This window comes from Perca flavescens, chromosome 11 (genome assembly GCF_004354835.1).
Source record: "Perca flavescens isolate YP-PL-M2 chromosome 11, PFLA_1.0, whole genome shotgun sequence".
NCBI classification, from domain to species: Eukaryota; Metazoa; Chordata; class Actinopteri; order Perciformes; family Percidae; genus Perca; species Perca flavescens.
The window spans coordinates 17,597,006-17,622,437 of NC_041341.1; the positions used below are offsets into that span (position 1 = coordinate 17,597,006).

The 25,432-nt window shown below is 41.1% G+C and overlaps 1 protein-coding gene across 3 annotated transcripts in view; it reads right to left on the reverse strand.

Annotated features, from left to right (window-relative positions):
- The window catches only part of col4a2 (collagen, type IV, alpha 2), an 83,215-nt gene that overhangs the window by 10,424 nt on the left and 47,359 nt on the right, over positions 1-25,432 (reverse strand). The window contains exons 5-42 of one of the 3 annotated variants that reach the window (XM_028590682.1): positions 24,287-24,421; positions 24,149-24,193; positions 23,941-24,057; positions 23,772-23,840; positions 23,599-23,634; positions 23,374-23,427; positions 23,249-23,284; positions 23,079-23,120; positions 22,231-22,302; positions 22,077-22,121; positions 21,911-21,958; positions 21,782-21,817; positions 21,643-21,687; positions 17,669-17,729; positions 17,018-17,131; positions 14,596-14,745; positions 14,304-14,375; positions 13,946-14,097; positions 13,779-13,851; positions 13,542-13,648; positions 12,683-12,866; positions 12,303-12,350; positions 11,976-12,050; positions 11,506-11,604; positions 11,175-11,396; positions 10,870-11,031; positions 10,608-10,778; positions 10,311-10,454; positions 10,079-10,204; positions 9,798-9,979; positions 8,615-8,678; positions 8,438-8,512; positions 7,760-7,867; positions 7,559-7,666; positions 7,384-7,455; positions 5,857-5,982; positions 5,592-5,708; positions 4,630-4,791 (exon numbers count right to left, since the gene is read on the reverse strand). In XM_028590682.1, the coding sequence (XP_028446483.1) occupies positions 4,630-4,791; positions 5,592-5,708; positions 5,857-5,982; positions 7,384-7,455; positions 7,559-7,666; positions 7,760-7,867; positions 8,438-8,512; positions 8,615-8,678; positions 9,798-9,979; positions 10,079-10,204; positions 10,311-10,454; positions 10,608-10,778; positions 10,870-11,031; positions 11,175-11,396; positions 11,506-11,604; positions 11,976-12,050; positions 12,303-12,350; positions 12,683-12,866; positions 13,542-13,648; positions 13,779-13,851; positions 13,946-14,097; positions 14,304-14,375; positions 14,596-14,745; positions 17,018-17,131; positions 17,669-17,729; positions 21,643-21,687; positions 21,782-21,817; positions 21,911-21,958; positions 22,077-22,121; positions 22,231-22,302; positions 23,079-23,120; positions 23,249-23,284; positions 23,374-23,427; positions 23,599-23,634; positions 23,772-23,840; positions 23,941-24,057; positions 24,149-24,193; positions 24,287-24,421 (3,754 nt within the window). The remainder of the gene's footprint in view (positions 1-4,629; positions 4,792-5,591; positions 5,709-5,856; positions 5,983-7,383; positions 7,456-7,558; positions 7,667-7,759; positions 7,868-8,437; positions 8,513-8,614; positions 8,679-9,797; positions 9,980-10,078; positions 10,205-10,310; positions 10,455-10,607; positions 10,779-10,869; positions 11,032-11,174; positions 11,397-11,505; positions 11,605-11,975; positions 12,051-12,302; positions 12,351-12,682; positions 12,867-13,541; positions 13,649-13,778; positions 13,852-13,945; positions 14,098-14,303; positions 14,376-14,595; positions 14,746-17,017; positions 17,132-17,668; positions 17,730-21,642; positions 21,688-21,781; positions 21,818-21,910; positions 21,959-22,076; positions 22,122-22,230; positions 22,303-23,078; positions 23,121-23,248; positions 23,285-23,373; positions 23,428-23,598; positions 23,635-23,771; positions 23,841-23,940; positions 24,058-24,148; positions 24,194-24,286; positions 24,422-25,432) is intronic. The other 2 variants (XM_028590683.1, XM_028590684.1) reach the window with 2 other exon arrangements.

The window sequence follows — 25,432 nt, forward strand, 5'->3', positions numbered from 1 at the left end:
TATTTCGGTAAAGACTTGTAGCAGCAGGTCTCTTAAATCCATCCAAAACTGTCTGTAAAAGTCACCTGTGAGACCATCGGATCCAGGGGCTTTGTTAAGAGAAAGACGACCAATTACTGCATCAAGTTCTGTAATTGTTATTTGACTGTCACATGTTTGTTTGAGGCCATCCTCTATTTTTGGGATATGTTTTGCTATGTCCTGAAAAAAATTCTGACAGTTCACGCTAGAGAATTTGGAGCTGTAGAGCTGGCTATAGAATTTCCAGATTTCTGAAGAGATCAATTTTTCATCTGTGACTTCATTATTATCAACTATCAGAGAACTGATGCTATTTTTTTCCTGTCTTCTTTTTTCAAGACCACAGAAATACGCTGAATTTTTTTCCCCCTCCTCTATCCACTTAGCTCTGGATCTAATGAACTCCCCTTGGGCCTTATGACTGTAGATTTCATCTAGTTTAGGTTGTAGGTTTAAAATCATTTGTCTATCGTCTTCAGATGGGTTTGGTTTATTGCAGTACATATTTAACTGATTAATAATGTCTACTTCTTGTTTTTCACTATCTTTTTTAATTATTTTACCGAATGAGATGGTAAATTGGCGTATTTTATATTTTATGAATTCCCACTTTTTGGTAGCAGTTGTTAGCTCCTCAGAATTCTTTAATTAATAATTTGATTTTTTGGCAGTAGTTATTATTTTTGAGCAGGCTGGAGTTAAACTTCCAATATGTGTGTGAGTGGATGTTGTTGCCATTGGGTTTGATCTGTAGTAGAATAACACTATGATCTGTTAGTGGAGCAGCAGAAATATCAGAGCTAATATCATAAGCTAGCAAATGATTTGCAATCAACCAGTGATCGATTCTGGATTTATAATTGTGGTTTGAGCTAAACCAGGAGTATTTAGATATTTCTGGATTTAAGTGTCTCCAAGTATCAATCAAATTCTGTTTATCGCAAAAGCTCGTGAATATTGTATTCGGGTGACTTGCAGCATATCTGCAAGGGTACTTATCAAAAAAATCATCATGAACTAGGTTTAGGTCGCCACCAATGATAATGTTATCAGTTGAGTGTGTTAATTTGAGATTGTCTAAATGTAAACTAATTTGTTCAAGTAGGTTTCGATTTTCTCTTCTAATATTATATCCATAAATGTTGACTAAGATGAATTTCAGACCATCTATGTTTACAATAAGAATCAGCCAGTGACCAAATTCATCTGCCATGTGGGAAACAATATGACCTTTGAAGTTATTTAGGAGGATGGCAACACCTGCTGACCTTGAAGTACCGTGGCTAAAGTAAGCTTCATCTCCCCATTGTTTGGACCAAAATATAACATCATCAATCTTGGAATGTGTTTCCTGCAAAAAATTATATTTGACTTCTTCCCTTTACAAAATAAAAAAATACTTTTTCTTTTGGTCATGTCTCTTAAACCCCTTGCATTAACAGAAATTAGAGGAATGTTACTCTTTAGACTGAACATGGAACAAAACAAACAAAAATATGAATAAACAATCAACAACAACGGATTACTGAACTTACTTAAGACAGCAGTAAAGGTTTCCTATTAAGAGTAGATAATAGTAGCAAAACCCTGAGAATACGTTTTCATTCAAACTCACTTGTTTTCGGATTCAAAAGCCCTGGATAGTTATGGTGAGACTTTTTGTCTATTAATGAAAGCATGAGGGCCCCGGAACACTGCCTTTAGTCCTGCTTTTCCTTGCTTGTTCAATTTTCGCCATACAGCCCTCCGCGCCTCCCTGTCTTCCTTGGTGAGGTCTTCTGCGAAACGGATGTTGAGATCTTTGCAGACGGGTGAAGTTTGGTGATCCGCCAGAGTTCGTCCCTGAAGTGGCGTCCTGTGAACTGCATGATGATCTGACGAGGGCGGCTGGTGTTACTCGGCCCCAGTCGGTGTACCGAATCCAGGATGAAATCCATCTTCTCCTTGCAGTGTGGCACAATCTTTCCGATGATATCAGAGATGATTTGTCGTGTGTTTTCGTCTTTTCCTTCCTGTAAGCCATTTACTCGCAGGTTCCACCTTCTTTTATAACGCTCCAACTCTACAGCTCTTTTTTCCAGAACTGTGTTCTCCTCTTTCAGTTGTTTCACCTCAACGTGCAACTTTTGGCACTGTTCTTTACAATCTTTGATCTCGGCAGAGTTAAACTCCACAGCTTTCACGATGTTGGTTAGGGTCAGCGTGTTCTGCTTTAGCTCCGCTTTGAAGTCCTGCATCATGCTTTGAAGAGTGCTGACAGCAGCCAGGATCACAGAGTAAGAGGCGTTGTCAGCATGGGCTTCAGCAGTCACGACGTCGTCTGGTTTTGACTTTTTCAGCGGTGCTGGTGGTTTAGAAGGAGATGCTAAGATGTTTTTAGTACCTCTGGTGTTAGTTTCCATCCTTTCAGGACCGCCATAGTCGTGTTCTTGGAGAGCCTTCGATTTAGCATTAGCTTTTGTGTTAGCCATGTTATGGTTTGCAATATATCGTATTCCAGGAGGTGCTCCGGGGTCACTTACACGCTTCTGAAATATTATATTAAGTTCCCTACACTTTTACATCTGATAATTCAGGGTGTTGTTGAGTTAAAATTTCATTCTGTTGATATTCAAGGCTTTGCTACTCTGAGCCATTCACAGTGCGTCTGCTCTCTCCGCCATCTTGAGCCGCCCCCCACCAGAGACTATTTAGAAGAGACATGCCACTTCCTCAATCTTCAATACAACTATATAAGGAAAACCCGTAACGGCAAAGATGGCGGTTGTATGCACATGTCCCGCCCCTCCCGCTGGAAAGCCAATAATCTGCTTTTTAACAGTCAAGACGGGAAACATGTAAGCCTATATTCTGGTTCCACTGACGCATGCGCACAGTTGAGGTTTTGCGACAGCGGAGACCTACTAAACCAGCCTAACGGTAAGTAACGTTAAAAGACTAGACTCGCTCTATATATGTCAATGGACTAGCTATGCTAACGTTAGCATCCGAAACAGCTAACAGGCTAATATTCGCAACGCGACGAAGCTAGCTTCATGACGTAGCTAGCTTCATGACGTAGCATCAGTTATCAACGCTCAAGCTAACGTTAGCTAGCGTTAAAACAACAAGAAAAAGTGAGACACAAGAAGAACAAGACACAAGAAAAATAATAATTCAAAATATTGTACTGTACACTGATAAAACAAATGACATTGAGCATTTGTTTAAGTGCTTGGCCAAAGTCCTTAAATTGTCTCTGGCTTGGCACAACCATAGATATATATATAAAGTAGGGCTGTCAAAATGAACGCGTTAATTTTTTAATATTTAACTCGTTAAAGAAAATTAACGAAATTAACGCAGCTGTGTTTGTTTACTTCATGTGGCGGTTGAGAAACGTAATACGTCTCCATAACACCAGGCGGCGCTACTCTGTATTGTTGCCCAAGTAATGAAAACCGGCAGCTGATTGGACGAACGCGTGTTTTCTCCGGATATTGAGAGCCAGACTGTCATGGCGGCCGTTCAGAATACGATCTCATATTGTACTAAGATAGTTCACTGAAACATGTTTCTGAAAACATTTTAAGCGAGAAATAGGCCGTGCAGTTGCTGAATCTGTCTTCATTTCAGCTCAACAAAGGTCAGTTTAGAAGATTTTTATCAGATTTTGAGAGACTAGTCACGTCACCTCACTCCGCTCGCCATTTCCGGGTGAGTCCCGACTGCCCTGCCGCCGACTGAACATAGACTCGTTGGAGATGAACTGCGCCTCGCCTGTAAAGTAGACGAGAGCAGGCGACAGCAGCCAGGGGCGGTGACAAAAATCTGCTCTCAAGTCAGACAGTTTCTAGCCGTTTCCAGCAGCCTTCAGCAGGACTAAATAAGCCAAATTGTTGCTGCTGTTGTTCTGAAAGATATTAAACATTCTGAACTTAGCAGAACCTTTCCTTGTTTGTTTTTTTCTTCATATTTGCAAAGTTAAATGATTTAGCATTTAAATATCCATTATTATAAGCTTCAGTCTCAATTTAAAAAAGCGATTAATTGCGATTAATTACAGCAAATTGTGCAATTAATTAGTTAATTTTTTTTAATCGATTGACAGCCCTAATATAAAGCCTTAAGGCTTTATATATATATATATCTATGGGCACAACACCCTCTAATGGCTTGAAGCCATAACCTTTGCCGGTTTTTGGCAAAAGCATGCTTCCCCCTAGGTATGTTAAACATCAGGCACCCATCACTGGCTCTGTTTGTACAATTAACTACGCAACAACTCCTTGGCATTTTGACTTACGCTATGCCTCTACTAGCTAGCTAGCTAGCTACACAAAACACGTCTTTTTTCTGCCCCCCGGTTGCGTGCGCAAGCAGTGATGACGTTGCCGAGAAACCCATGGATAAACCAGAACACGTTTTTCTCCCATCCTGGAATTCAGTGTGGACTAGCCAGACCCTCCTCCGCAGCGCTGCGGTGGAGGAAGGTCTGGCAAAGCGAGACTATCCATGACCTGACACAACAGGGGGAATTTAATTTATCTGCTACTGCAAACATTTTTATTTGAACAAAAGCTACTGTTAAAGGCTTATCCTAGAAAAGATCCAATACTTCATGCTTACCTTTCTTTCCATAGACCCCATTTGGCCCCCTGTATCCAAAGGAACCTTGATCTCCTTTAAATCCTTTCCTTCCAGGGAATCCAGGAAACCCATGTACTCCTGGTACACCTTTTTCTCCAGGGGGAGCATCCAGACCAGGAAATCCTTTGGCTCCAGGGAAACCTGAGAAACAAATCATTTAGGGTTAATAAATATAGTTAGTATATAAGGTCAAAACCAAACCCAGTCTAAAGTGACACTTGTGTCAGTTCTCTAATTACATTAACATTTCATTTTAAACCTCAATACAAATCTAGTAAATTACGTAGAATCTAAATATTCAAATACATAGTTTCTTTCTTAAAGCTGAAACTGGTATTTTCTTCTATTATTTCTACAGCCACTGTCAGTTATATTAATATACAATTCTTACTGCTAATGGTACTACAGCTACTGTCATTGTCACAATTACTACTATCAACTGTTACTGCTGCTTCTTCCCACCCAGATGTTCCCTGCTGGCCAGGAATTCAAGTGCCAACTTTCCAGCTACAAAGCCTGCTTCTCTTACCTCCAGGCCACCTTTTTTAAGACTCATGTTTAAAACATAATTTTTCATGTTGTAAAATGATTATTTGATGAATATGTATTCTTGGTTTTAAATCATTAAATTGCAGAACTGAATGAAATTGAATTGCTATTGAGCCACCAATTCAAACTCCTATTTGACAGAAAACACACATAGATAGTTAGGAGAAACAAATCTGTGTCCAAAATCACTCCTTATTTACTATCTAGTGAACTGCATTTACTGTCTGCTATTTTAATGGAGCGTCCAAATTTATGAAAATTTATCCACTATACAGTTCCCTAAAAAAACTTAAAAACGAAAATAGTGTCCATGGCCAATGCCCAAAATCTCAATCCATATGGCTCTGTTTCTTTGAACAATACCTTTCTTTGATGCCACTGTATCTTCTCACCTTGGTACCCTTTAGGTCCTTTATAACCAGGGTCCCCACTGGGTCCTGGTCTATCTGGGGTCCCGTTCGGTCCGACGGGGCCGCGTAATCCTGGGGGTCCAGGTTGACCATGGTCACCTGAACAAGTGAAACATGGAATTGTTTTAAGATGGTTAAACTCAATTAAAACATACATTATGTGTTGCTGTGCATCATTGGTTCTTTTATTGAGAGCTCATCCGGTTTATCAGATGACTCCTATTAACGCAGAAGAGTAATTGCTGACCTAGAGGTCCCTGGAAGCCTTTTAAACCCGCTGTGCCAGGAGCACCTGGTTGGCTGTTGGGGTCACCACTCTCTCCCTTCTCTCCTTTGATTCCTGATTCTCCAGCTGGTCCAATGGTATCCAGACCTGATTAAAATACAAACAGGAAACAGGTGTCTAACTTCTGAGGTCTTTACATAACAGAAAAACACTGGATGTAGTGAAGAACTTAGAAATATACCTCGATTGACTTTACAATGTTTTTTTTTTTTTTTTTCTTAAGAGTTTAACATTCAAAAACCCATGCTACTACATGAGGACTGTGTGAATGTAGTTTAATCAGATTTGATTGACAGTGACCACAGAAGTATGTAACGTCACCTTTTTCTAACAAACCCCGCCCCCAAAGAGAGCACAAAGAAATAACAAATACAAAAATCTCTCATGAGAAATAACAAAAACTCTTGTAACTTACAGACAATTGTATGTTCATGTTGGAGCTCATTATTCACAGTAAGAAGTTGATTGAGAAAAAAGTTTCAAGGGCCTTTAAGTTATAAGTTATGTACCACATATATGGAACAAACTCCCAGAAAACTGCTGGTCCGCTGCAACTCTCAGTTCTTTTATATCAAGGCTGAAGGCTTTTTAATACTGCCTTTATTAAAGTAATTGTTAATTTCTTAAACTGCACTATAACTTTTATTCCTGTATTTCATACCTGTGTAGCCCTAGCAAAATTTCTTTTAGATATTGAGTTGGATCTTAGACTTTTTACATGAGGTTTCATTCTGAGTTACAATTTAAAAGAATAAACAATGTTAACACAAAACTTAAAGGAATATGCCACCATTTGTTGAAATAGGGCTTATCACGGTCTACCCTGGCTGTAGATAGGTGGGCCAACGAATTTTTTGTCTCAGTGCAAGTAATTAGGTTGTTTTTTTGTCTTTTGTTGGCTCACTTTTACTCCCAACATGCTAACCGGCAACATAGAATTCCATTCACTACGCTAAGCTAACTAGTGGCGGCGCTGCTGCTGTTGCACCGGACTAAAACAATGCATGCACAAAAAATGCGTTGGCCCACGTATCTATAGCCAGGGTAGACCGTGATAAGCCCTATTTCAACAAACGGTGGCATATTCCTTTAACTAAATCATATTGAAGACACCGCCAGTTATTTAAATTTTATTGAGAAACATAGATTGCTAACAAGTATCAGTTAATACCAGTAATAGCGCCATCTAAAGCAAAGAAAAGAAGCCAGGCGCCTTCCCATAGTACTACTACACTAGAGCCTATATAGCTACATGGGATAGGTGTTACACCTGTCTTATTCTATTTTAGCTATTCTCTTCAACAAATGTTTGAATTGTTTTTAAATGCTATGTAAAGCACTTTGAATTGCCTTGTTGCTAAAATATGCTATATAAATATAGCTGCCTTGGCTTGCCTAAGTTATCTATATGAAAGTACTCATTTTTCTGGTATATTCTAGTCGTGAAACGTGCACAGAGAGAATGTTTTTATAAATTTGGTTGAATACCTGGTGTTCCAGGGATACCCTTTGTTCCTTTCAGTCCATGTAATCCATAAAGACCCTTCAGGCCGGGGAACCCTGCATACATTTGCATAGATCAGATGGAAGAACATGGGGGACAACAAGTACAGTTTGTAGTTTATAAAGAAAGAAAGAGAGGACGCTGGTCTGGTCATGTTACCTTTGTTTCCTGGGAAGCCAGGAAAACCCGGATGTCCATCTTTTCCAGGCGTTCCAGGAAAGCCTTTCTGACCTTGGTTACCAGGAGTTCCCTTCTGCCCATCAGAGCCTGCAGAAAACAAACATCACGTTGTGATGTAATTCTGCTACAATCCAGTCCAGTATTTTACATTTAATAAAGAAGTGAACACAAGTCTCTTACCTGGGTACCCTGATATTCCTGGATCACCTGACTCTCCCTTTCTTCCATCGATTCCACCAAAACCAGGTGCTCCCCTGTCCCCTGGTTGTCCAATCAATCCTTTCTGGCCTGTAAAGGAGGTATCAAACATCTCATATCAGCCCCAAAATCTCAAATCTTATTATTATAATAAGTGGTGCCGATCAACACCAGAGTAGAAGTAACAAAAGCTGTATGAGCTATAGAGCTGTAACAATTCCAAATTCTGTTGTACAATTAATTGTCTCAGAAATAATTGTGATTGACAATATAATTGTCTCTTTTAATCAAATTTACATCTTTTGGTTTTTTCACTGTCATGTGACGTGATAATGTAATAACACAGGTACACAGCCCATGAAGTAAACAAGGCCTTTTTATTATGATAAAACATTTTTTTCTAACTGTGTATAGGGTCAAGTGCAAAATACTACTAATTGAAATAATAATAAAAAAGATAAAGTCCGACTAATAACCACTTATATAATTACAGTTTGGAATATCTAAACAAAATCACCAATTCCCAGTCATATGCCTTAAGACCTTAGCTAATGTTAGCAATTCACTGCGGTTAAACAAAGAAACTGCGATTGTGTAAAAAAATGACAATGAGACAATTATGTAATAATTGTTACGGGCCTAATGAGCTACAGTTTGTACCTGGCTCTCCAGGAAGACCATGCTCTCCTCTCAATCCAGTGGTTCCTGGAAGGTCGATGCGCGGTCCTGTGTCACCTGTAATCAAAATGTACAAGCACTTAAAATATTTTCATCACAGTCACTTTATAAGTGGCATCTAGATCTCCATCTGTCTGGAGTTTGAATTTGTGGTTGTACCTTTGACTCCCTTCCTTCCTTTGTCTCCTGTTGCGCCGTAGGCACCAGGACTTCCTTTAATTCCCTGAACAATAATGAGCAATTTACATTAGAATACATCATGTTTGCATGAGACGTGGCAATGAAAGAAATGTATTGAACATGTATTTATAGCACAAAACAACTAACATTAGACCAACAATGGCATAGTGACAGAGTGAGTGAAACAATTGCAATTGGTAGACTTAAAGGGATACTTAGCAAATTTAGTATTGCCTTTTCATAAAAGTAGGAGGACACGCAAGAGACAGATTAAAAAAAGAAATGTCAAATTAAGGAGTTCCAATTGATTTACAATACATATAATACATACTGGTTTTCAGTGCATTAAATTAACTTTTTTGACCACCCGCCAACATGGCTAGAGGTTTTAAAAGTTACTAGCCAATCAGATTTTTTACTAGCCATATCTTTTTTCTTTTTCTTTTCCTAACTAACTTTTAATTTCAGCTCGTTTTAATTGCACCGTTCTGTTCATCTTCTACATTTATGCATAGCTCGTAATCAATACCTCACACTCTAGACACGTAGCCACGTAGTTTTGACACGTCACAACATAGTGCTTATGGGAAATGTAGGATTAGTACTTGAAGCAGTGTTGCCAAATAAAGACTACGTTTACAAGCCAAACACTAACAAAACCGCCTATATTTTTTGGCGGAAAACAGACCAATCTGGCAGCACTGACTTTATCGTTTCTGCCGCCTGCCAATTCAAACAGACGCAGTATTATTTGCTTCTTCATCACTAGCCAAATTGGCTAGTGACTTTACAATGTTACCTGCCAAAGTAAATTTTTAATAAATAATAAATGTATCCACAGAGATACTTCTTAACATTAGAAATCTCCCTCCAAAGTTGCTCCTGTAATCCTCTTGATGAGTAAATGGAACGTCATCTGTAGAATTTACAGAGTGGCTCTTTAAGGGCAAAACAATTCTTATATGGATGGTTTCTTACCATCCTGCTTCTTTTTTTTTCTTCTTCGAAGTTTGTGTTCCTTTTTAAGGTTTTTGTTGCTTTTCTCTGAATTTTTGTCGCCTTTTTCCGCTAATTTTTTTTTAATGTTTTTGTAGCTTTTTTTTTAATACATGATCTCAACCTCTCCCCCAATGTTGAACCCAAAGTTACGCCCTTGGCTCACCCTGTTGCCTGGCATTCCATCAAAACCCGTAATTCCTCGATTTCCAGTAAGGCCAGGCATTCCTTTCATCCCCTGCAGCCCCTCTGCTCCTGGATCTCCATGGTTACCTTTCTTATTGCCCGGGTTTCCGGGAGGACCATGGGTTCCATCGGTGCCTGGCACACCGGGCAAACCCTTAACACCTGTGGAACAGAGCAGGATGTGAGGAAGTGAAGCGAGAGAGGACAGCGGAGGTGAGAAGGAAAGAGTGACCGATATCAGACTGTACTGCGGCTGCACACCTCTCGGCCCGGTGAAACCTTGATTTCCATAACGCCCCGGGTCTCCCTTGGTTCCCTTCATGTCAACAATCATCTGGGCGGGGATGTGAGGCTTGTCTCCGGGTGCCCCTCTCAAACCACGATCACCTGGCAGACAGAGATGCTAAGTAAACCGTTTATGTTGGTCCCAACAGAACACAACCGACTTAAGACCCAGTGGGATTCCAAACATTTTATAACAGAACAGACTCACCTTTCTCTCCACTTCGACCCTTCACTCCTTTTAAGCCAACTTGGCCCGGCAATCCAGGTTCCCCACTGAACCCGCTGAAGCCCTTCACCCCTATATTGCCCCTGGTACCCTTAAACCCTGACATGCCTGAAGACCCTTTGTATCCTGAGAAAGAGAGGGATCATCAGGCATCACAGAAGACAAACTTTTCTGACCAAAACAGCTTAAATCATGTACAAATTACATAGATTTGAGGTTTCATTTCAGTCTATATTCTTCAAGGAACAGATTATCTCACTAAATATCTGAGGAACAAACCCTTCATTCCTGGAAGTCCTGGGCGTCCATCTGCACCAGGCTTTCCCATTTCACCTGATGGACCATGCTCTCCAAAGGCACCATCATTACCGTAGGTCCCTGGGTTGCCTTTTAATCCAATTGGACCTGGAGGTCCAGGGTCTCCTTCAGTTCCCCTCTCTCCGGGTAAACCTGGTAAGCAGGATGACGTGAAAAAAAAGATGTCAGACATGAACAAAAATATTTCTGAGAGAGAGCGTGTCAGTGTGTTTGTTGGTCAAACCTGGCTGTCCGGTACCACCACGTGGCCCAGGTGGACCTGCTCGCCCAGGATCACCAGGGTAGCCGTACTTGCCCGCTGGCCCAGGCCTCCCTTCCTCCCCCTGTAGGCCCAGAGGGCCCCTCTCACCCCTGGAGCCAATCATACCAGGCATGCCGGCCATTCCTGGAGGAAACGGATGAATAAGAACATCAGATAATAGCTTATTCAAATGATGCCACCAATGCTGAAGGTAACGCAACGAGGCAAAGCAAGACAAAGTGACAGGAAGGTGAATTCAGTGACGACGAGGTGAGGACATGGCGAACCTGGATAGCCTTGCTCTCCTGGATCACCGGTCAGGCCTTTATTCCCTTGAAGCCCAGGCAGCCCTGTGTCTCCAGGGGGTCCTGGTGATGCTCCAAAGATCTCTCCGTGAGCACCCTTCTCACCTTGTGCCCCGTACCGACCGTGCTCACCGTGCACACCAGGGGCTCCTACTGATCCTTTGCTGCCAGGAACCCCCAAGTCTCCACGGGGGCCAGAAAAACCTGGATTGGAAGAGCCATAAATGTTAATAAAATACAATGATATGGACTAAAGACAAATCAAAGTTCAGATGGGACTATTGCCCAGTAGTGTTTTCTTCCCACTCCTTACCTGGTGGTCCAGGACGGCCACCTATGCCTTGATCTCCTGTTTCTCCTTTCTCTCCATGTGCTCCATGTGGGCCCTGTGGTCCTTTTTGGCCCAGCTGACCTGTTGGTTCACAAAATATAAACAGGGCATCAAAAATGACTCAAAGCAGGTAACCTGCAGGCAACATTTAGCACAAATTTCTCATTGGGTTAATTTCAAATTGAACTTATACTATTTATTGATCCCCGGTGTGCAAATTATAATTTTTCACTCTGTTGTTAAAACACACACACACACACACACACACACACACACACACACACACACACACACACACACATGCTCAGGTCCTATTCATGCACAAATAGAGAGATGTCAGAGTGAGCTCCCAGCCAAAACTCCGTACTTCTGTCCCTACGGGAACTTGAAACCGCGACCCTCTGGTTCCCAACCCAACTCCAAACGGACCGAGATACTGCTACCCTTGTTACCTGGGAGACCTGGTAATCCACTGGGTCCTGGAGGTCCAGGCAGCCCTGGAGGTCCTTGAACAGCATCACAAGGACCTGAGAGTAAAAATAAACTTTAGGGTCTTTAGGGCAACATCATGGTTGTATGTAAAAATTGTGAAAATTACTATTTGGGTGCAATTGATTTTTGTCTACTGCCCAGCGTGGATTGTTTTTTATTAACTGGTATCGGTACACTAAATCTCCAATTCAAACGTCATCATGCACACAAGTCAAATAATCCAGAGGCAAAAGCACAACAGAATTGTTACAAAGGGAGCAATAAGGTGAAAACGTTATTATACCAGCTACCTGTTACATCCACCTGTCCTCCATCTCCTGTCAGACTACAGCCGCCTTTCAGTTGCAAAGCATGAAAGAGAGAGAGAGGCATTCGGAACAAGAGTTATTTAAAAGCACAAGCATTATCTCAAACAAGCTTCGCTGCAGCTGGTTTGAGGGATGCAGTCCCTGCATCAAGGTGACAACAGGAGGCAAAGAAAGAAAAGTAAATCAAATAGCAAAATATACTCATCATGCTTCCTTGTCAAATGAGGTCAAATGAAATACTTATTAGAGTGAAAACCGGTCAAATCACTGTAAGGACATAAAGCGTAGTAGGAGAAATATGCAACGCCATATTGAGGTTGGAATAAAAGGATGGAAGGAGGCAGTGAGCCACCTCTCACCTGGGCTGCCAGGTGTTCCTGGAACTCCATCATAGCCCGCGTGGCCATCGTCACCGGGTAAACCACGTTGACCCTTGACTCCCCCAAGGACTTTACCTTCTTCTCCACTTAGCCCGGGTGCACCGGGTCGACCAGGCCGACCTGGGAAACCTTTGTCTCCAGGTTCTCCTCTGACACCTTCTCCCTGTTATTGGCAAAAACAGATAATGTCACTTTCGCTGACACCCTTAAGGCCCTGACACACCAACCCGATTATTGGCCGAGGTCAAAGACTCGAGTCTGTTCGGTGTGTTCCATGCTGTCATCAGTCTGAGGAGCCATCAGCCTTCATTTGGGCCGATTTGACATGTTGAATCGGAAGGGGGGCTGTTGGACTCAATGGCCAATCTGATTGGTGGAGCGCTAACCCGGAAATGACGAGCGGGATGAATCTGACGAAAATCTTTTAAACTGTCCTTTGTCGATCTGTAATGAAGACAGATTCAGCAACTGCACGGCCTATTTCTCACTAAAAATGTTTTCAAGAACACGTTTCGGTGAACTATCTTCGTATCGAGATCGTATTCCGAACGAGCTCCCATTATGCTGCCGGGAGCAGCCAGACCCACGTAACATGTTCTGACCAACTTGGGGAGGCAGTCAGTCCAACCCGACGGTGTAAGAGTGTGTCAGAGCCTTTAAGCCGCCTACACATGATAAGCTATTCGCTCTCTGCGCACCGCTAGGTAGGACGCAATTTCCCGTTGCTAGGTAATGACATGCTGTTATCTCATTGGTTGCACTCGAAAGGTCAGCCTAAGTCAACAGAATATGACGCGTATGCACAATATAAAACTGCCATTATGACTGATTGACTCACTGGAAGACCTCGGCTCCCAGGGATACCAGGCAATCCATTTTGGCCCGAAGCACCAAACACTCCCGTCTCACCATCTTGCCCGCGATCCCCTGGGTCTCCAGGATATCCTGTAGCGATCATACACACACATGCATACAATCAGAACAGTATCACACACACAGCAGAGGGGGTATTTCCCGTTTCTGGCCCATTTGTCCCGTCTGGTGCTGATATGATGAAATAACAGGTACAGTTCACCTTTCTGCGAGGCCACACTCGGTTCGCCTTTCCGACCTTTTTGGCCCGGCGCACCGCTGAGCCCAGGAGGTCCCTGCGAGACAACACAGAAAAGTGTAAGGAAATAAAGAATGCCCTAAAAATGAACAACGGAAAAGACAGAATGGAGATGACTCGATTATTCTTACAGGGAATCCGTCATCTCCTTGGGGACCTGGTTCTCCTAAATCACCCTCCTGACCAAACTCTCCGGTCATCCCAGCATCACCGCGGTCACCGGCAGGGCCAGGTAGCCCCGGTGGAGAGTTTACAACGGTGCATTCACACAACCCATGATCACCTGAATGTACACACCATTGCACCCACAGGTCAGCAACATAGTGTGTTACTGAAGATATTATGAAAATTAACTTGACTCTTTTGCTCAGGGCTATATATTAAATGGAGGAGTAAATAAGTATTTCAGAAAACATTCTACGTTATTAATAAAATAATTCATCATGATATCAACAATCTTCTTTAGCATGAAGAGTATAACTACAGCACCTTTCAGTCCTTTATAGCCTGCATTGCCAGGCCTTCCTCTCCCACCAGGAGCCCCCTTGAAGAACTCAGCCCCTAGAGATGTATAGAAATACAGTAAAGGTACTGACACAAAGGAGGTTTCAAATGAACAAGAAAGGAAGATAAAATATTTAAAACCTTAGAGTGAACTCACTCACTCACTCACTCACTCACTCACTCACTCACTCACTCACTCACTCACTCACTCACTCACTCACTCACTCACTCATTTACTCACTCACTCACTTATTTACTCACTCACTCATTCACTCACATGTTCCTTTAGGTCCTGGAGGTCCCCTGACCCCCGGGCGCCCGCTAGAGCCTTGGGGTCCTGCCCTGTCAGCAGGACGTCCTGGATCCCCTGGTTGGCCCTTATCTCCTTGCTCTCCCTTCATCCCAAATGGCCCCATGAAATCCCAAACTGACAGATACAGAAGGAAATTTAAAAGAATATTTTTATTTTTGACATTTGGCTATCAACGGTTTGAGTCATCTTGGAGAACACTTGTGATTGTGAGTTTCCTCTGTTCTACCTGCTGAAGCAGCTACGTTGTGACAACGGTATACTGTGTCACATGTAAAGTAGCCTAAATGTTTTGTAAAAAAAAAAGAATATGTTGTGATGTTGTCTTGAATGCATTTTTTTTCAATTCATACTCTAGCCTAGAAATCTAGACACACCCTAGCGGCAGCAAATTTATTTTGCAGCCAGGGGGGTCTAGGCACTCTCCGTTGACTTGCGAGCTGGAAAAAACAAACTCTGGTCAGACCAATCACATTGTGTATAGAGTCAGTGGGCGGGGCTTATGGCTGCTGCTGTTGGGAACAGCGGTCTTCTGGAAGACTTGGAGTTAAGCTTTTCTTTGAGAAAAGAACAAATAACGGCACTGAAGTCATTCTTAAAAAAGGAAGATGTGTTTGGAGTTTTGCTGACCGGACACGGCATAAATTTAATCTATCAACTAGCTCTGCTACCTTCTTCGTTGCTCTGCCTGGTTGTAGTGCTATCCTATTGCGTGCAGTGGGAATTTGAAAGACAACCGTTTATCCCGCCCCTCGGATTGAGCTCCGTCAATGGTGAGTTCCCAGACCCAACATCTTGATGTGGGTCTGGCTTGTCAGGCTATTCATACTGCTTTTGTAAAGTCACAACGGGAAATATAAAGACTAATTGATGGTTTGTATATAAAGAAGCCGGAAAGAACCTCACATACCAACCAATATAGGTAAAGGTAGTCAGATAGGTAGATCAACTCAAGTACATTTCCAGGAGAAAGCCTGAGGTGTGTGCAGGATGTCCGCTCTCTGGGTGTTGCTGTTCTCAAAATCCCTTCGCTTCGGGAAACCACAACAAACTTGGAGCAACAAGTTACATGCTAAAACTGGCACGTTTTGAAGAAAATTTGGATCGTGCAACAAGGCAGGCCTGCTTGGTTCTTTCAGGGAATGATTGTAAAGATTTACAAAGACTATGTTTACGCAATTTACTATGTAACTGGGATTTTTTTGGGACCGATTGGTGGAGGTTGTTGTGGACATAATACACACAGCGATACGCTGGTAAGAGCAAATTGAATTAATTAATTTAAATAGCTCCTATTACTGTATTGTGTGAACAGTTAACTTCATTTAATATTGTATGAGGCATTTTCTTTTGCGGGGTGCAAATCTTCCACCAAAACAAATTCTTTCCCGAGACTATTTTGCAGAGCCACCGTCGCTGCTACCGGAACTTAGTGCTGCCCAAGTTGTATGCAAATGCAAACAACCCAGAGTTTGTTTTAAAATCCAATCCCATGTGTAGGCAGACCTTATTTCAAAGCGCTGTGGAGACAGATCTGGCAATGCGAGACTAAGGTATTGGTAACCGGGGCTGGGTTGTGTGACTAGTTTGATTTTGACAGACTATTAGCCTAAATCTATCAGAGGTTTCTACTGGAATCTTAAGTTGATTTCATGGAGAGACTACTTTATAATAAGATCCACTTCACACATGCCTTATAGCCTCTTATTGCTCTGAACAATATCTTAGTTCCATATAGGTCACCTTACAGTCTAGGCTTACTACATATCTATGTTCCTAGAATATTATATTTATATTTAGATATTTGTTTAGATATTTTACTTCATGTACCGTTTTTGTATATTTGTGGTAAGGACCCCCTTGAAAACAAGATGGTCTCTCAAGGGGTTTATCCTTCTAATAAATATCTCTAAATATGCTTGAGTATTAAGTCTTATGTGTGTTTGGTCTGTCCACCTTCTAGGTCTTTATGACAATTTGCACTAAACTCTTCAACATATGACACTGAATATTTACTTAATATTATTTATGATGTATTTAAGTTAATACTGTCATTATGTCTCTTCATATTGTGATTCTGTGTGGTGATTCTACTACTGTATGTACAGCATATATTCCATGTCTGTCTGTCCTGGATGATGGATCCCTCATCTGTTCCTTTTCTTTAGCTTTTTTTTATTTTTATTATTCCCTATTAAAGTTTTTAGTGTGGATTTTTTTTCTTATCTGAGGCAAGAGTCTAAAGATAGAGAATGTCACATTGGTATACATACTTACACATTTGTGATTTTGGGAAATACTGTATGAATGATATTGATTTAATATACTGGTCCCTTTACTTGTATGTTGTATGTGAATTAATTGCTTTGTATAGCTCCAGTTTACAGACCTTGTTGCTGCGTTTCAGAGGCGGGGCGTCCTGGGGGTCCGGGGAAGCCTTGGTTTCCAACCGGGCCTCTCTCTCCCTGTGGACCCTGCTCACCAGGAGGACCAGTAGGACCAGCTTATCAAAGTCAAAGCATAATTAAAAGAAACAATTATTAGCATCTTATGCTCATGCATCATTGACACTGCCTGTTACGGCTTTAATCCGTTCTCATGCAGCTCTGTAACAGATTATATATGAAGGATTATGAAGAGTTTCTAAATGTTATATCCTCATTTAATTATATAGTGTAGTAATACTACTGATTGTTCTGTTTGTTTAATACTTCTGGAAAACAAACAAATTAGATTCTCTTCTTCTTCTTGAGTAATAATTGGAAGATTTCTCTCAGACATTTGTCACTAGAGTTCACTGCCACATTAGTTTGAACACCAACATGACACAGACCCACAACCTCTAGCTTGAACACTTCCTTTCTTGCTCTGACAAGTTTGTGCGGTCTGTCAAAGTTCAGTAATGCCACTAATTTCACCACAGAATTTCACTCCATGTCAGCAACTTTTTTCTCAGACTGCCGTGGGTTTCATCTTCAGAACCCTTTCTATTTTCTCTTGGCTGATTATTTGACTGTTTCTCTGGTATTAACCAACTTACCTCCTGAAATCCAGGGCCAGTTTCCTGATGAAATCAGTTCTCCCGGGTCACCTCTGACTCCCTGAAACACAAACTTAATGTCAGACTTTCAGTATTCAGCGGCTGCAGTTTCACTTGTCATTTTAACGAGAGAGATCACAAGCTGGATTTGCACACATGGCTTGAACTATGACACATATCCTGTTGTATTGTGTGTTTGTCTTATTTCTCGTTTTCTTTTAATCCATGTTCTCGTGGCTGGTTTAACACTGACGAGGTCCAAATAAGATTTTTAAAGCCAGGCACCCAGGTAGCTCAGTTGGTAGAGCAGGCAGCCACATGCAGAGGCTTACACCTCAACGCAGCAGAACCAGGTTCAATTCCAACCTGCAGCCCCTTGCTGCATGTCATTCCCCCTCTCTCTCCCCTTTCACTTCTTCAGCTGTCCTATCATTAAAGGCCTAAAATGCCCAAAAAAAAAATAATCTTTAAGATTTTTAAAGCCAGACACGGCAGACAAAGACATTTTTTTAAAGCATTTTTTAAAGCATTTTTTAAAGCACTGGTTGAATTCGCAGATTTTGAGCTATTTTGCTTCCATAGCATGTCTTTCTTTAGACTACACATTTACAGTAGGTTTTTATTTTAATACACTTTGTCTATTTGCATCTGTAGATTTCTCCTACGGGTATATAGGATAAAAGTAGGCCTATAAAATGATATCAGACATAGGATGCTAAATCTGTAAATAGTAGTTTGAAATAAATATGTATGGAATTTTACAAAACATATCTTTAAAAGCTGTTTTCTCAAAATACTTTTTTTAATGTAAGCAGTATTTTTAAAGTACCATGACTTGTTTTGTATTCAGCACAAGTTCAGATATAATAATATTTAAGTACAAAGTAGAATGTATTTCATGATTGTCCTTTTTTTCATGTAAGTAATCAACTTACATGGGGGAAGTTTCATACTGATATCTATTAGTCCGAATTGTTACACTATTCACCTGTTGCCTTAAAGCTACATTGTGTAAGAATTTCTCCCATCTAGTGGTGAAATTGTATATGACAACCAACTGAATATGACTTTCTAGCCCTTCCTCCTACGGTGGCCGAACCCATAGACATTATATAAAATGGACCAACAGACCCCGTTGCTCTGGATGGAGACCAGTGAAGGATATTAGAAACACTTTTCCGGTGAGCGCTGAGCATTACTGCGCAGCCTCCAACTGAGCTCGAAGATGTAGATGTGACGTGAGCAACGTGTCTGAAAGTTGTAAGTGTTCTGGTAGCTGTGCCAAGAGAAATCTCAATCATTCCGAATCTTGCAGAGACGGAGGGCATAGGTATATGTAAGGAGATAACATAGGCACAGGCTAATTATTGCTAACTAAAATGTTAGTTAACATTAGTAATGAAACTTAAACAGCTAATGTAAGTCGAAACAGCCTGCAAGCTTCTCCTGTACTATACGGTAATTCCTCTACTATGCGACAGTCGCTTGGTTATGACACAATCGTTAGCCTATTTTTAGAAAAACGTCTACTACGGAGCATAACGTGAGGTACAAGGTAATGGAGCTTTTTATACATTGTTGTGTTTCTTTAGAAATAAACAATGGACAAATAGAGTCTTTAAAACGCTTCAGATGTAAAGTTATTCGCTGTCAAAGTGATGTCAAAATGAATGGCAGTCAATGGAATGCTAACGGGAGGGGATTGTTTTATAGCATCAAAATGGTGCCATAGAAGGTTCAAGTTCTGAAGCGAAGCTTACCCCCTTGGGCCGAACCCGAAATTAGATCTCTCCATCGTCTTGTTGCTTTGCCTGTCGCGTTGTTGTTTAAATTCTCTTTTTCTCTTCCCTGGCGAGTAATCTACCCCTGGAGGTGCTAAATGGCTGCCGTCATTCAAGCGACTTGCTAGTATGTATTCTGAATGATTCTGAATGGCAGATTCTACGCTTACGAGAATACTTTGATTAGTTGGTGGAAGTAATTACACATGAATGAGTATATATTTGTGAAAGAACAAAGAGGTTTTTTCTAAGAATCAACTCAAACAATTACACAATGTAGGTTTAACCCTCGTATTATGTTAAGGGCCAATTTGACCCATTTGCGTTTTTGTGTTGACCAAAATATTATATATAATATAATCTTTTTCTTCATGAAATTGTATGACATTTCCTCATTTAGGGTCATGAACTTGTTCATAAAACCTGGACACACTGATGTGTAGTGGAATGTCTGTACAGAGTTTGTATACAAAGATGATGTTGCGGGTCATTTTGTGTGTGTGTGTGTGTGTGTGTGTGTGTGTATAAAGGAGGAGGAGCTTTCTCGCGCTTGTCCTCTTCTCTGTTGTAATGTCATCTCTTTGACACGCACACTACAAAATGAGCTCCAAAAGGTTTGCAACTGAAGAAGTTTCAGCACAGATTTTTGATGGTAATAGTGATGTAGAGGAAAAGATTTCATAGTCAGAGGATCTTTCAGAGACCGAGAACAATGTTATTGACAATCCGGATTGTGAATTTTCCTATGATGAAGAGGATTCAGGGGACTAGTCTGGTGTAGTCTCTACATTAGCTGAAAACAATGGGCAGCAATCATCCTCAACATGGACAGCTAAAGATGGTATTCAATCACTATTTCATCTCTTCATATCCCAACCAACAGATAGGATCATAGTGGACATGACCAACTTGTAGGGGAGGTGTGTATTTCTAGAGAAATGGAAGCCACTGGATCAGATTGACTTGCATGCATACATTGAAATCCTAGTCCTGCTGCGTCCGCAGCATCCACCCATGCTTTGCAGCGCCGCATTACATCCCGCAACACCCTGCTGTGATGTTCATACGCACAGAGTAGTCAGGATCCGGTATTGGAGACTGCACTACTCAGTACGACACAATGTGCCCTGCTATGACATGAACTTCCATGACTACCTCGAAGTCACTGTTCCATTATCTCTAATGTGACTATTGTTTGCCACTTTTCATCACATCAGCAACCGGCCCCGTCAGACACCGCCTACCAAGAGTCTGGGTCTGCCGAGGTTTCTTCCTAAAAGGGAGTTTTTCCTCGCCACTGTCGCAACAGCCACTGATAATGCTTGCTCTTGGGGGAATTACTGTAATTGTTGGGGTTTTGGAATTTATAGAGTGTGGTCTAGACCTACTCTATCTGTAAAGTGTCTCGAGATAACTCTTGTTATGATTTGATACTATAAATTAAATTGAATTGAATTAAATTGAGTAGTATTAGCTGGAGTGTACAAGTCAAAGGGAGAAGCAACTGCCAGTCTGTGGAATGACGAGAGTGGAAGGCCAATATTTCTAACAACAATGTCTTTGGAGTCAATTCATACAAAAGCTTGGGTGTTCCACAACACTAGAGCTGGTCGACGTGAAAGAGACAAACTAGCTGAGATCAGAGATGTATGGGATAAATGGGTCAAAATTGTACCTGTCTTGTACAATCCTGGTCCCCATGTCACTGTAGATGAACACCTTGTTCCATTCAGGGGGCACTGTCCCTTCTGACAGTACATGCCCAACAAGCCTGCCAAGTATGGCATCAAAATATGGGCATCCTAGGATGCCAAATCTAGCTATGCCTGGAATATGCAAGTGTATACCGGAAATATTTTCACTAAACACAGTTTTGGGGGAAAAAATGTTTGTGATGAGGAAAAAAAGTTAGTTTTGAGTGTATTTACACTGTACGGGTCATTTTGACCCGTAACATCATCAATGTAATTTTTTTTTCAACATAATACGAGGGTTAAAATCGGATAACAATGTGTGCAACATGTTGTTGATAATTTTTTTTTAGGAGTAAAGTGCCATAATAGCATGCTAATTATGCCATTGGCCCAGAATTATTGACTATACAAAACCGTGTGTTGAACAGCCCATTCAGGTTTTGTGCCATTGTCTGGGTGCACAGATGCACAATTAGGGATCAGGAATCAGCATTCTCACCTTAGGACCATCTCTGCCTTTTGGTCCTTGTTCACCAAAATCCCCCTGAAAAAGAGTTGTCATCATTAAGTTATGAAATTACATTTAATTTGGTAATACAATAATGATGCAGCATCTCTAATTTTTCACCCAAACATACCCTTGGTCCATGACGCCCATCTGCACCAGATGGACCCTAGAACGGCATAAACAGCACATGATATGAATGTTAACTGACTGATAGAGGGCAGTTTCTGGCTGAAATGGGCAGAAATGTGCTTGTGCTCACCCGTGATCCAGGGACTCCCATCACACCAGTTTCACCTTTGTTGTCAGCCTGAAATAAACCAAACAAAAGAAAAGATGAGCGAAGGAATTGACATGCTGAGGCATTATTGTTTATATGTGTCTATGTACTAATACATTTGTATGATTGTTCATGAGTGATCCCATACCAAATCTCCTATGTTTCCTTTCAAACCTTTCTCACCAGAAGGTCCCTAAAATAATGAGAGAGGAGGATATTATTGGTGCATGTGACACTGTCAGTAACACCATAGAGACCATATTTGAAAATTACAGCAGTTAAATTAATAAAAATGAACAGACCGGGGGGCCGTAGGGGGGCTTAATTTGCTGATGAGTAGAGTTTCCTGGCAGCCCTGGTGGTCCGGTGTCCCCCTGTGGTGGAAGTATGAAATGCAACAAAAATCTGCCGACTCTCAGAGAGAAACAAATCAACATCCAGTTCTCAGATCCTTTACTTATGTAAAAGTACCAATACCACAGTTTCAAAATACTCCATTACAACCGCAATCAAAATCCAACTTAGGTAAAAGTACCAGAGTGTTAGCAGCAAAATATACTTAGAGTAGCAAAGTGAAAGTACATGTTATGCATAGAAATTGCCGCTGTGACTGACATGTTATTATATATGACATTACTAGATTGTTAATACTGATGCTGGAATGTGTAAGCAGCACTTTAATGATGTAGCTGGTAAAGGCAGAGATTTTACAGTTGGGTAGCTTAGTCTAATGGTGAGATGCGTCGGGCCCCCTCTAAAGGGTCACAGGATAAATCTGAGGGGTTGACTATATAGTTAGTTGGGGCAGAAAATAAGAAAAAATTTAGTGGAGTAAAAAGTGTAATATTTTCTTCTGAAATGTAGGGGAGTAAAGGTAGCATTAAATAAAAAATAGTGAAGTAAAGTAAAAGTATCTCAAAGCTGTACTTAAGTACAGCACTTGAGTAAATGTTAGTTACATTCCACAACTGCAAATCTTTGCGTGGGAAAGTACAGCTTTAGAGTTCCAACTGGAGTTGCCTAAATGAATTCAGGATTTTCCGTGCAGCCACAGCAAACCATTTTGTTGTCATAGCATTTGGTTTACAGCGATGCAAGTAGACTTGACTAATAGATATTAGCAATGTATTTGACAAACATGGTCACTCACTTGGCTTCCTTTGAGTCCCTTAATCACTTTGGTCATAGTGCCCTGCCCAGAAAAACAAAAAACACATGAAGCTGCATTCATAAACTCAAGTTCCTGTTTGATAACATTTCATACAGTATTAATACATCACATTTCTATTATATCACATTAAATATATATTGTTGCCTTACCTTTGGTCCACGGGGACCTGGAGGCCCTGGGGGACCCTAGAAGAAGACACAAACAGGATGCTTTGCGTCATAATAGAAGGAGCTTTACAAACTAAAATTAAAATGGCACTCAAACAAACACTTACCTTTGGACCTAGGAAGCCTTTATGACCCTGCTGTCCTGGGTTTCCTTGAGGCCCCTGAAAATAATCAAATAAAGGTGATAGATGAGACAGTTAGCAACAACAGAAAACTGAGTAAAAGTTAGTGCAAATTTGATATGACAACATCATATCTAACAACCAGTATTTGATCATGTCTCTGATCATGATCAGAATACAGCAACAAATAATTTTATTAAAGTGTCTTACAAATCTTCCGTTGGGCCCTGGTGTGCCTGGATCTCCCTGTGGAGAGATGGTCAGAGATTCACGAGTTAATGAGATCTATAAGACTTTGTCGAGGCAATATTGAGTGCAATTTTATAAAGCCAGGAGTTTATTCAGAACAAACGTCAGGTGTGATGTACACTCCTCTTGCTCACCCTGAAGCGCTCCATGTACACAGTGAGCTCCAGAGAGTCTCCCTTCTGTCCCTTCCAGCCTGGCTGACCCTGAGAGATGAAAACAATAAGACAGTCAGTAATGATCAATTACAGGCAATCAAATTCATTCATTTTACAAATCACTCTCCAGGTTTGGAGTTGCACTTACAGGAAAACCAGGTGCGCCATTATAGCCGGGTTGCCCCATTAACCCTGATTCTCCGTGTGTCCCATTGCAGCCGTCTGCACCTGGCCTGCCCCTTGGCCCAGCTTGTCCTGGATGGCCCTGCAGACCGAACGTCAATTAACAACAGAACAGTCAGAACACATTGCCGGCAGAATCAATACAGTGAGCTTCTCTTGCTGGATAGACTTACAGGAATGCCATCATTTCCAGAAAACCCAGGAACGCCGGTCATTCCCTGCAGAGCGACAAGAATCACACAAAATAAACAAGAGGACAAGCAAGAGTGTTGTGATTCAACAATTAGATGGAAAAGAAAAGGATATTTTACCACATTTCCTTTAGGACCTATGATGCCACTACGGCCGCGGTCACCCTTCTGCCCCTTTGGTCCTTGGATGCCTGCATCACCTAGTCTCCCTGGAGGCCCCTGGGAGCCCTGAGGACCTAGAGGACCAGGGAGACCCTGAGATCGGAGAGATAGAAAAAAAAAATTTGTTGATCAAGGACGCAATACACAAAATAAATTGTCAGCGGCTGCACATTGGCTTAGAATTTGACGCATAACTTACCAGAATCAATTATCTATTGATTTCTATTCATCAATAATTTCATGAGTGTTAGGAGTGAACAAAAGCTGGGCAAACACTGTTGATATATGGGGTTACAAAAAACATGCAAACTTACCTGTTTAAAATAAAGATTTAAAAATAGGAAGTGGTAGTGTTATTAAGGCAACCAAAGCATCACAGCAATGCAACAAAACCACTGTCTTTTAAATTAGCCCTTGTGTTGTCTTCCCGTCAACCTTTTCGACGTTTGTGACGCCTTTTTTCAGTTTGTTTTTGCTTTTTCCAACATTTTAAATTGTTAAATTTTTCTTGCACTTACGCTTATTTCTACGTCCTATATTTTCTGATAACAAAAATTGAAAACGGGTCAATGTGACCCGAAGTCAACACAAGGGTTAAACATATTTCCCACATTTCTGCTTTATTTCCCTATCCCTATATTTATGCTTGCATTTTCTGATTGCATCACAAGGGGAAGACAAACACCCTTTTTTCTAGTCCTTCAGCACTCCAGGATCTCTACAGCCATCCAGTGGTCAATTAGTGTAGTTACATGTGTCCACTGTCAGAGAACAGCTGATCAAAGCCAAATAAGCAATACAACTAAAAACTGAACTCCTTTTAATTCTTTTCAACTTTTCTGGGACAGGAACACAATAATAGATTCTTACACACAAATTACTTCTAGTTATAGAATCAACTTGGATACAGTTTAAAACCTGCATGCTGAAATATATTTTTCCATTTTTTTTATTGAAAAAATAAAGGCCCGAAAACACACGTTATTGCAAGACATGCCAGATAGAGCAGTGAGGAGATTAAGTTTCAGATAAAGCCAGACTCTGCTGTCAAATATCTACTTAATGAAAAAAAAGACCAAGCAAGCCTGAAAGATAAAGTAAAGG